Genomic DNA, 12,800 nt, shown 5'->3' on the forward strand with positions numbered 1-12,800 from the left:
ATATTTGTGTGCATCATACCCCAAACATGCTGCATCAGAGATGTCTTTCATCATCGATCCCAACTTATTTACACCAAGAGGTGAGTTACAGACCCACACTCTATCTGTGTATCAAAATTCGGTCTTCGGTCTTTGAAACAAAGTGGACTCGACTGTTTCGGTATTTCTCGAGGGTCTATGGTTTAGATAGGTACGTTCAAATGCACCGACCGGGCAATTTTCGAAAATGCTGGTTTAGGGGCCCGTTTTAGCACTGCTCTCGTCCAATCAGAATGGCGCATGGTAGTATGTTATAATATAATTATGATTATTAATTGATTACAATTATGATCAATAAATTATAGTTTACACATTGTAATTTGCTTACGTAAACAATCCTCTTGAAACCTTCATTTAGTTAATAATCTTAGCAAAAGTGACGCCATTGCCCATGCATTTTCACTGTACGGCGAACGTTACTACACAGTTTATTTAAAGAGTACTTAAGCAATAGACTGAACATGGTTAATTGTTTCAATAGTATAGTTCTACATAGATTATGAACAGAATAAGGGTTTCCAGAAAGTTGTTTACGTAAGCTGATTACAATGTGTAAAATATGATTTTCTTAATCACAATCGTGATATATTAATAATCGTAATTATAACAACAATGGAGTATCCAATTACACAAAATAGACGAGATTGTTTGTAAAAAAGTCTTATTCTGTAACATTCGTATTAATAATTTATAAATATTATAGAAATAGCCAACGATGCGCTGACCATTAACGTTTATTTATGGACAAGGGCGAGAGGAAAGCCAAAAATTAACGGGCGAGGCTTACCGATCCCGTTAATTTGGCTTTCCTCTAGCCCGCGCCCATAAATTAACGTTAATGGTAAGGGCGGAGTCTGTTATTTCAATTATATTAGCAACGGACCCAAAAAAACCGTCAAAATTGACTAAAATTTCCAGTGCGAACGACAACGGGGCCGCAGAACCTGTCGGTGAGTAGTGCGAGCACAGCAAAAATTTTGCAAATCCGGAGATTTTTTGAAAAAAGCGTCTAAACTTAGCCCACAAATGCTCCATTTTATTGTGTGGTTGATTATGATCTTTGTACAAATCACAATTTTCATTTTGGCTGAAAAGTTCCTGTGTTTTACGATATTATTCATATTCACGGGCATGAAAACAAACCATTACCGTGTATTTGTGGGCAGTCACGTGGTTCAGCTCGACCAATTAAAACGCAATGGACAGGGCATGGCAATTTAATCATAATTGGGTTTTTTTTCATAACAGGAAATATCAACACAAATAATATCTTATTCGCATGTGCACGAATCAACAATCTGTGATCACCGAAAACTATAACATCATATACTGCATGTAACATTGTCCTTCATAAACTTGACACTAGCTTTACATCTGTTACGTAGAAACTGCTGCTTACCATTTTAATGATCATGATTATTTTAGGTCCAACTTCTTTGAAAACAAAACCCATGTGAAGAAGACGAACACAGAAGGCGATGAAAGTCACGCAATACATCACTCTTGCTGTGGAAAATTTACTTGGAGGAAGGACAAGACGTAACACAAGCGACACTGCAAACAGCAAATACATGGCCAAATCAAACCGGTTCCAGACTTCGGAAAACCAACTGATGGCTTTGTATTTCATCGATTTCGGTTCACGGACGATCAACTGTTGAAGAGAGCCATCAATTAGAGTTATATGCCATTGGAGAGTGCAATCGTCTGGAGAGATAAATTGCTTATTTCACTGTGATTTATCAATAACTCAGCTACCCATTGTGATACACTCAATCCAGCATTTGAGCTCCGTTTCTTGGATTACAATCATTTTATACACTTTTGTTTCCTAAACACATGACTCTAAATTCCACACGGTACCACGCTTGTAAGTAATATAAATGGCAAGCAAAAGCTATCACACTGACCTGTCTGACCTCTTCCACAACCAAAGTACCAACCCAGATTACAACAATCCATTCGATAATACCAGGTGAGTTTGCTTCTCCGTTTGGCCTCAAATCAGTCAATATGAAGTAGGCAAACAAGAGCAGCAGTATGATGTACGAGACCTGAATTAAACATTGAATCGCATATGTGAGAAATCTGGTAAACCTAAGTCTTATTCTTGGCAGACTAAGTGTTGTTTGTCACATTGTGTGACAAGCGATGCGTGTCTTAAAAGGGTTATATCGGCATAACGAGGAATGTTGCAATTTCCATTGCCCAAATCGACGTTCTGGTAAACTGTTGCAAAATGTTCTCTTCTTGACGAAATTACAAATTAAAATAGAGACCCTAGAATTAGACAAGTCGATTTTCCTATGACTCGTAACATTTCATATTAATCATAACTTTTGGTGTTCTTCGCATTATTTTTCATCTATTTGTAGACCACACTCTATGTTCTGACTCAAAAAGTCAAGTCAGAACGCCTTATCTTATCCTCAGGAAGACAACGTTACCATCATGTTTATACTATGCAGTGTTACGAAGGGCTGTCCAAGATTAATCCAGACACTTTATTTATTAATGATAACAATGCAGATTGTACCCAATGCGTTATGTCTGTAACGCTAATACTTTCATCAGAAAACGAAGACAATGCTTATGCTTTCCAGAAAAATGATCAAAAGTAGATAGATGCCACGACGAAACCTATGGCAGATTTTAAAACCTATTTGAAGAGTCCCAACCCATATTCTTTTTTTCTTCGCCCTGTAACTGAAAATGATGTTAGAAACACGATTGCTTCACTTGATATTGGGAAGGCAACTGGTCATGACAATATTAATTTTAGATTTGTCAAAGATGCCATGAACGAAATTTCATTGCCGTTATGTCTTATCATAAATTTGTCTTTCTCGCGGGGACAGTTTCCTGACGAGTTAAAAATAGCTAAGGTTTTGCCTATTTACAAAAGGGTCATGTGGAAGATTGGGAAATTACAGACCTATTCAATTCTTCCAGTTTTTAGTAAAGTTTTAGAAAAAATCGTTAATAACAGATTCTGTATTTTCTTGATAAACATAACATAATATATGATCACCAGTATGGTTTCCGTACACGTTATAGTACTAAACTTGCACTAATCAGCCTATCCCAGTATCTCCTTGATGAAATTGACAAAGGAAATCCCACCTTAGGTTTATTTATAGACTTCTCAAAAGCCTTTGACACTATAAATCACAATATTTTGCTCTCCAAATTAGAGTATTACGGTGTCAGAGGTTTACCTCGTCAATGGATTCAAAGTTATTTGTCTTCCAGGAGTCAGTTTGTTAGCATCAACGGTGTACAGTCTCATAATATGAATATAAATTGCGGTGTTCCCCAAGGTTCGATTTTAGGGCCAACTCTTTTTCTCATTTACATAAATGATATCCCCAAGTCGTCTGACAATTTTGATTTCAGACTGTATGCAGACGATTCAAATCTCTTCCACACAATTAGACACAAGTCCAATCTCATTAATTTAACCGATGTTAATGGAAATTTAGCAAATGTGACTAACTGGTGTGATGCTAACAAACTGACCATAAACTCCACAAAAACGAACTTCACAATTAGAAAAAGTAGAAGAAAAAACCTGTCATGTAATGGGTCCCTCGTTTTGAAGGATCAAATAATCGATAAAGTTGATTGTGCGTCATTTGTAGGGGTAATTGTGGACAGTAATCTCTCTTGGAAACACCATATTACACATGTACGAACGAAAATTAGCAAACTGACAGGTGTGTTTTTGAAACTACGCCATACTGTGCCACAGTCTACCCTTGTACTATTATATAATGCCTTTGTCCTTCCTCACATTATGTATGGTCTAGAGGTATGGGGAAACACATGTCCCCATACTTGAATGACAGTTTTTTTAATCAAAAGAAGCTAGTCCGCATCATGACCTTTAGTACTTGGACAGCACACTCTGCACCACTTTTCAAGAAACTAGGTATACTTGACATTTTCAAACAACATAAATTACAACTCGCACTTTTCGTACACGATGCTTTGAATTTTAGGCTACCAGATACCTTTTTAGACTTTTTTACCCCTATCACACATGTGTACAGTACAAGGCAAAATGTTCGGAAAGACTTAGCAATACCAAAAGTCAGACACAAAGCAGGTCAATTTACAGTTAAGTATGCTGCAACGAAGTTGTGGAACAGCATCCCTTGCAGTATAAGAGACATAAAAAATAGACATCAATTTAAACGGCAATATAAAATGTATCCCCAGTCATCAAATTAGCCAGTCATGCATTGTTTCCATGTTCATTCTAAGTTAACTTTATCTTCGGTGATAGTTTTTTCTTTTTCTCTCGAAAATTGTGATGTTATTTCCAGGTTATTTTTCTTTCTCTTCTGTTACCAATTGATATCTTTATTTGTAACGATCATACCTGAAGCAGAATTCTTTTGGTAATTTTATATTAATATAATTTGATTTATTTGTAATGATTACGTTTCTGTATTACATTTAATTTAATGTATTGAGTATAGTGAACAGTTTTGCCCAGAATATTATTAAGAATATATTTGTTTTCTTTTGTATAAGGAGATGGACTTGACTAGTTGCTAGACAACTATTTTCCTTTCTCCTTTTCCCCCTTTTCTCAATGTTTTGTCACAAAGTGTTTGTTTGTATTTGTTTTGCTTTTGATTCTGGGAATAAATATATATATATATATATATATATATATATATATATATATATATATATATATATATTATTAGAAATCAATACTGTTATTCCTTCAAATAAAGTGATTTCTATTTGGTCGTCTACACACCACGAAAGGATTCTTACCATGCTGTACAAAAATTTGCTTATTGGTGCGGTGTAGAAATATCTCATTCCCTCCCAGAAGGTGACGTCTTCCTCTTTGAAACCGGACTGTCTTACTTCAGTTCCCATCTTAGGGTAGACTGATCGCCATCGGAAGAAGTAATTTGCACAGCCAAATTTTCTAGACGTTGCCTTTTTATCGCCATCCCGTTCGTATATAGCCGCGAAATCCTTGGCAAGAAATGTCATGAATGGGAAAATAGGCAAAATAGTCCCTACGAAAAACTGCAATTAAGAATACAAGAAGACAGCAAAGTAAAAGACCAAAGATTTCCGAATCATATACCAACTTAAAATTTGAGAACGTTCGTATGTACCAAACGGGGCCAAGTTGTGTTAATACTTCACATTTTGTCTCTAAAGGAATAGCCCTCTTGGGTTCATTTGTTAAAAAACTTTCGAGTTATTTCTAAACCTAAGGAATACTCACTGTATGAAATCAGGCGTTTACGATTTTATAAGCTAACGTAAACGCGCCTTATCCACTTCCTGTCCCGTCGATTAAGCCAGCTTATATTTCCTAGGGTTGTGACCGGCAGAAACTTACACATCCTAAATCTCACACTTAAGCTGTTACAGGCCGTGTACGTCGAATCTACAAATACGCCCAAATGTACGTTTCAGCAGGGTGATTCGTTGCAATTTTCAACTATAGTGCTAACATAGTGATCTACGTTGTCTTTAACATGCACTTTTGTGGTTTACGGAGCTAAAACTGGATAGAAAATATGGTTTTGAGCAGGGTTACTCAACTATGTCGAAGTTGCTAGCGAGTGGCGTCAGTGGACAGGCGGGGCAATTGTCACCACTGTCCGTTGTGATTACATAAGCAACGCGCTCGGGTAACACACGGGAAGTATGAATCGCTTCGGTTACGTGCCTTACTAATACTATGACCACACTCTTTTAGTTCTGGTATATAAAGGAACATTATTAGTGGAGCAGCCTCGGTAAATTTTAGCACAGAATGTCTCCCAGTAAATAAAGGCTGACGGTAGCCAGCTTCACTTGGACACCCGGACCATTTCGACAGGAGTTATTCGACGTCTAGTTTTGCCGCGGCCACATTGATTCCCCTTTTTAGTCACTTCCAACAAGGGAAATTCTCATTTCACTCCTTTTCTTCATGTTAACGCACGTTTTAAGGCGAAGCTAATTCTAGGTACTACATGTAGTACGTTCAAGAACGTGTTAACTCTCACTCCGAGGCACGGTAGCATGGCATTCATTAGTGTCTACCAGCACGCATTAGCGCCTAGCGCCTTCTTTACCTCATAACTATACATGTACTTAACTTTGAATCATTTCAACCCACTCTGATTTGATTTGTAATTAGCCATGGATTGACTGCTCACACAAACAGCTTGGCGGTCAGAATGATCGGGATCGAAGTGGCAATAATTCTGGCTGGACGTTGATCAGTAATTGGACGATGTCGTTACCTACTGTGGTCCTTAGGTGCGCGCGAGCTACTTTTGATTTGAGCCTAAAATAAGTTTCCCGAAACTTACATTCAAAAACGCTGGCTGGTCAATAGGGACGCACAAAAAAACTATAAAATTAAGAAAGTTCACTAGTAATTTTTGAAATGCGAAAAAAAGTTTAGTGTAAGTTAGGGTCGTGTTATAGAAAAAAAAGGCATATTACGCAAACTTTCGAAAACAATGTTCCTGTTTTTGAAGGTCAGTGAACCGCTAAATACCGTGGTTTCAGTAAGTTGCGACGGAACGATGTTCCGATGTTTTACAGGACGAACAGGATAAAAAGTTGTGAGTGACAGTAAGCCGGTACGACTGACGTTTCGAACGATCAAGGGACCGTGTTTCCATGAGTGAAGTGAATTATCCCCTGAAAATCTCCTCGAATGAATAGAATAGCTGCCAAGAATACATATACTATAGGAAATGTCGCTAATTTATACATCAATTTATCAATTTGACAATCATATGTACAACGACAGTCCCTAAACACATAACTACATGAACAACGCAAAGCGTTTCTTCGCAAACGCCGATCACGCCTGTTCTGAATGTGAAATACAATAGAGCATGGAGGTGTATCTGGTACTTATGTGTAAATGTAGTTCTAACCTCTTGACACCTCATGTTTCGCGATGGAATCTGCGATTGCATGATATGAATTTTCTTGCCACTGTGAGCAAACCAGCACTATAATGTTTATATCGCTGGGAACTATGATATACTTACAAAATACCGCAACCTCAAAGACAGATGCAATAAGCAATTATCATAAAACACATGATGGACTTTCGTCAATTTATAATGGCGCTTCAGTGAAAACTGGGAAATTCCTGAAAAAGTCCACTGACTGGAAACGCCATGATACTGGCCACGGTCCCTCCTGGCACGTATTTTAACATTTATTTCCGGGTTAAATTTCTAGATGTTTCGGCATAAAGTCGTAAATTCCGACCGCAAGCCGTTTCGTGTCGGCCTCTAGCATGTTCTATCTTACAGGGAACATGGTAAAACACAGTAATATCTTCACATCATTTTCAATTCTGTGACACAAGTTTATCGATAGCACTAGCCGCTGATAAAACAAAAGCTTGAAGGCGGATCCGTTGGAGAAAAAACAAAATGCACGTAAAAGTAAAGGTAAGAAGGCAAAGGTCAATCAAGCTTACGAATACAACTAGTCAGTCAATGACTGATAAGTTTGCCCCCCCCCAAAAAAAAACACAACAACAGAAAAACAAAACAAAACAAAACAAATCGAAACAGGGATGCTGAAACGACTTAGGTCACGATGCCGATGTGACTTGCGGCCGGAAATTGAGATCGTAATGACATGGGTTGAAACGACTGGCTGGAGGCCACCGGTAGCCAGCGCTACGCAAACCCTTTTATTCCACAAGCTATCAGTCTTTTTAACGCAAATTTTATCGTGGTAATTACAGTTGTCAAAGTGTAGGTCAGGCCCAGATCATTCAGCTATATCATGGCTGTGAGGTAATTGGCCTAATGGCTTCCTCAAATATCCGAGAGAATTTCTGAAAATCGCCGTTTGTGAAACTTTCCTTTGACATCTAAACCATGCGATCAGAATTCGTCCGACCTTCGCGACGTCAGAACTACGAGTGAAAGACAAATGATAGAAACATAACTTTTTTCCAAAATGCAGAAAAGCCACTGACATGAACAATTATGCAACAAATCACCGTCCCTCCGTGGGTGGAGGGACGGTGAACAAATGTAGATCGTGTGAAACGGGTACGCTTTTCCCGCAGAGGAAGTCCTTCAAACGGTGTTTTCTTTGTACAAAACGTGTCAATTACCATTGCGCCAGTAAACTCTCTAAACAATCATGAAAAAAATATTTCAGCCGACAAACATTGTAGCCAAGACAGTTCAATTTAGTACAAAAATGAGATAAAAGTTCACAGGTCCGCATTTGATAGCCAATATATTCCCGGAGAAATAACCCATTTGAGAGGTTGTCGGACAAGTGTGTCGAGGTATCGAGAGAACGTACCGGCTATCAAATACTACGCAAAATAGTAAAGAATGACAGTGGAATGAGCTACAAAATCACTATAAGTTTTAAGTTGCAGGTAGAATAAGTCAAGCAAGCTTGTCGAAGAGAATGTTGCATCGGACATTAGAGGTATCGAAGATAACATCTGACAAGTGTGTCACGGGTGTCGATCGACTAGATGGCTTTCAATTCTACTGGTGGACTCAGAAGGAAAAAAATCAAAGAAAAATTAGTCAGAGGAAAGCATTAACGAAATCAAGAAAATCAGTGTATGTCTCATTGTACTTGTCCGTGCACAGTCCCTCCACCAAGGGACCGTGGTCCGCGTAAGCTCATTTTTAACCACAGGCTTTGTTTCTGTATATGGTTTTACTGTTGGACAAAAACACCGTAATGCTACGCTAAAATTATAGAATTGATTTCCTTCCCAGAGAACTTTTTCATATTATGATACGCAGATCGATGGGAAATAGTTTAAGTTAGGTATTCTTAGAAGTCGGCTGTCCTTTGTTTGATATTATGATTAGCAACTGCACCCTTCGTTCATTTGCATCTAAATGAAGCCGTCTTGGCTTTGGATTTGCACATATGCATGTGAAATGAGATTTCAACCTGTCGTTTTCACGGGTTGAAGCGATGTTGTAATCACCGTCCCTCCACCCACCTAGGTGGAGGGACGGTGTTGTAATTAATGGTTCATTGTGTATGCACAAGGGGCAGATGAAAGTCCCCGGGGTGGGAGGTTTTTTGTGCAACGGTTTACCTTATTTGATTTTATTAATTTTGACTGTGATATTTCAAATAAAGCTTTCGAATCCAACTGTCTGACTGTGTTTCCAACGTCCTTATCTCCTCTTCAACCAGTGCACATACCACTCTAATTGCTGCGCAAACATTGCCAACTTGTATCAGCGTATCAGCGGATTGGCTTATTAATTACGTCAACACCACATTCGTCCCACATGTGTAGGGCGGCTGTGGTGTTGACTCAATCACTTAATCCGCTGATACCGACAACGGATTAGCAAGTTGGCAATGTTTTCGGAGCAATTACAATGGTGTATACACACGTTGGAGAGGAGATAAGGACTTGTCGGGTAATATATAAAACAGTCAGACGGTGTGGAGTCGAAATCTTTATTTGAAATACCACAGTCAAAATTAATAAAAGTAATTTTATTAATTTTGACTGTGGTAAAATTAATAAAAGTAATTTTATTAATTTTGACTGTGGTATTTCAAATAAAGATTTCGATGATCAAGAAAGCAGTCAGATGGTTTGGAGTTGAACTTTATTTGAAATATCACAGTCAAAATTAATAAAATAAAATAAGGTAAACCGTTGCACAAATAAACCCCCCTCCCTACCCCAGGGGACTGATTTCTTTCGCCTATGGTGTATGGTGCGAGTACTATCAGTGTCAAAGAGGTGAAACGATAATGGTGGTGACATTTCGGGCATTCTCCAAAACAGTCGGTTTTCACTGAAAAAAAACAGCCTTTAATTTTAGGAGCGGTGAAGATCGCCCAGGTCCCCTGCTTCAAGCCATCGTTCACTGAGCACTGTTGATCGCCACGATTTAGCTCCGCACCGAAAACTGACGCATCAGCAATACAGTATTTGCATCAAAGCACGTGTTTGCATGACTTTGCGGTCTCCATGGCACGCGCCGATAGCATTTTTGTCAAAGGATCAACAAAACATAGCTAAACTTCTGTAAGGCGAAACTAGATTCTAACGCCTCCCCTTGATGATAAACATATAAATGAACAATATCTGATTGGTAAGACAAGAGACGTTACATGACCGCAAAATCTTCTCAACAGTCAAAGACTAATTCTCAGAAGCAGTTGTCACTAGTCTCTAACGGTCCCATCCTACGGGTGAGAAGTTACGCAATTTGTGTGATTTGTTAATTTCATTGCCACTCCATTTTGTGGGGTGACGGCGGTTATTCGGGTAAAATTCCATAGCCTGGGATCCCCCAGGCCGAAGAAACTGACCAGACCCATAGTGACAGTTGAAAGAACGCTAAATTTTCAGGTACAGGTAGTCAACGGAGCTGTTCATCGAAAAGGGGCAGGGGAATCGTTTTATTTTTTTAATGGCAGTGGATACAATATTTTAACTGGATGTGTGGCAGATTTTGTTTGTTTGCTGGGTGGGTAAAATCACATGATTGGCGTTTGGAACGGGTTATTAACGACTGGCGAGACGAAAATGCTCGTAAACTTGTACAGAACAAGAACATTTACGATATACAGCGGAAACGCAGTCAGATGTGTCCTCGGTAGCTACATGTAAAGAGTACACCAACAACCGCACACTATCCAAAATACAGTCAAAATGTAATAAAGTTGAGGAGAGCTGATGTACATCGACTTTCATCTGTTTATATTACCAATAAAATCAATTATGAAGTATGAAGCTTTTTATATTTTGTTCTTCCCCCGAAGTGTATAGAAAATATACCGTATGGCGACATGTCTGAACTTTTCGTATTGTTTTCCCAGGCATAGCATTCCAATTGCAAAGAGTTAGCGAGTATATAGAGATGGAGCGTTTTACAAGATGGTCTATACCAGACTGCCTGATTAAGTAAAAAAATCCTGCATGAGAGATTTAGAATTGACGGACGTCCGAATTCTACTTGTCCAGTTTATTATGAATCATTGTACGACGTAAGCGATCAAGACTTCCAAAGAATTCTATAGACAGGCACGTTTTATAACAACTTTATAATCTTATAATCCGCGGACAACTAAGATCATAATATTTAGCAAAATGCTCTCGTTTCGATTTGTTAGGGTTGCCATCGCAAATGTCGCTCATTTATATGACAAATATGTGCAGTCAGCAGACGACACTCTCTTGTGAGTTCAACTTTGTTAAAATTGATGTGACTTGCGACGAAAATTGATTAATTGACACATAACTATAGGAGAGCTGCATTACATTTTGTACCGGTGTGTTTTCGAATATTGCCATACACTCTCATTAACATTCACCAGGGGCATCAACGACATCAAAAATCGGCTCGGGGGTGAGTCAAGGTTGTTTAGCGACATTGCTTAGCAACGCAGAAACTTATTCTTGGAAACAGGACGGGAGCATAAGTCAGGGCCGGATTGAGCACAGTACCTATGGAAACCGGTGGTTATTTCTTACAAAATATGTGATTCGACTGCGTACTTCTTCTTTTGGCCTTGGACTTTCGCCGCCTTGCCCCAAACGTCAATCAGCAAACAAATCATAAGATAGTTCAGTCACATTAATCTGTACATTTTGATGCATAAATCTTTTGTGATTTATTGTTATTCTGACTACCTAACTCATACACCGGTACCTCCAAGCTCCATCAAATCCCACATCAAGTTGTGGTGAACACCGAGCTCAGTTCCGCATGTGAAATCGCGACCGTGACCCGATGATGATGAATTGCATAAAAAAGTGCTTATATTTCGCTTTTCCCGTCATAGGGGGGGGGGGGGGGGCCTACAGTTGATAGTTATTATACCAGGCTGATTCCAAAGCTTATTTAGAAATTGAAACAGATACGATATCCAACTAAAAACCGTGTTTTATACAACTGATTCGTTATCTTTTCGCCTAGACCTTGTTGTGACATCCTTACTTCTGGAGCAACCTGGTTGAGCGCGACCGAACTACAATATTTCTTCAATGTCTCAAAACATATTGCACCACGTTGGCGCATTGGACACGTCCTTGTATTTTCGTCAGAAACTAAATACAGTAGGTTTGGATATGACATCGGTTACAAATGATGGAATATTAAAGATTAAAATACTTTTATCGATCGACAAAAAAAAAAAGAAAGAAAGAGAGGGTATGTTGAATCAAAGTCGGGAGACACGATACTTTCCACGAATTAATCAACAGTGAGCAACGACCATGAATATTTTATTCAACTTTTAAAATTTAGTTATCGACTTTCTTTGACACCCCCGTTTTTTTGGTTAGGAAATACTGTCTTCAGTCGTTTTGGTACCTCTTAGTATGACTGACACACGATTGCAGGCCTTACCCAAAGTTTTAATTAGGCCTAATTGCTGCTAGTTTTTACTATTTTGAAAAAGACCTCGCCAAATATCCGGTTCAGCCAGGTGCAGCCAACGAACAATTCACTTTTAAAGGGGTCCTTACTAATGATAAGGTATATAGTGTGAACTGACTAATTTTCAGTCGAGAGGGATTAATCATAATTTGCCCTCCCACTAAAACTTTTTCGACCTACCCTGCCGCACTCAAACCCACTCCCCACTTATTTTTGCCCGTTTCCCCTCCCTACTGTGAATTTTGAAGCTGCCCTGTGGCGAAAAAAAACTTGCCAATTTCCCCTGCCCTGGAAAAAAATTCCCTCAAAATGTTGTCATTCCTTTTCCCCTGCAGACATGAAAAGTTATAAGTACTA

The 12,800-nt window shown here is 38.7% G+C and overlaps 1 protein-coding gene across 1 annotated transcript in view; it reads right to left on the reverse strand.

Annotated features, from left to right (window-relative positions):
• Positions 1 to 12,800, reverse strand: part of LOC139151019 (transient receptor potential cation channel subfamily M member-like 2) — a 74,361-nt gene that overhangs the window by 16,530 nt on the left and 45,031 nt on the right. The window contains exons 16-18 of the mRNA XM_070723537.1: positions 4,831 to 5,094; positions 1,950 to 2,093; positions 1,439 to 1,693 (exon numbers count right to left, since the gene is read on the reverse strand). Of these exons, the coding sequence (XP_070579638.1) occupies positions 1,439 to 1,693; positions 1,950 to 2,093; positions 4,831 to 5,094 (663 nt within the window). The remainder of the gene's footprint in view (positions 1 to 1,438; positions 1,694 to 1,949; positions 2,094 to 4,830; positions 5,095 to 12,800) is intronic.

The sequence above is a fragment of the Ptychodera flava genome, chromosome 15 (genome assembly GCF_041260155.1).
Source record: "Ptychodera flava strain L36383 chromosome 15, AS_Pfla_20210202, whole genome shotgun sequence".
Lineage (NCBI taxonomy): Eukaryota > Metazoa > Hemichordata > Enteropneusta > Ptychoderidae > Ptychodera > Ptychodera flava.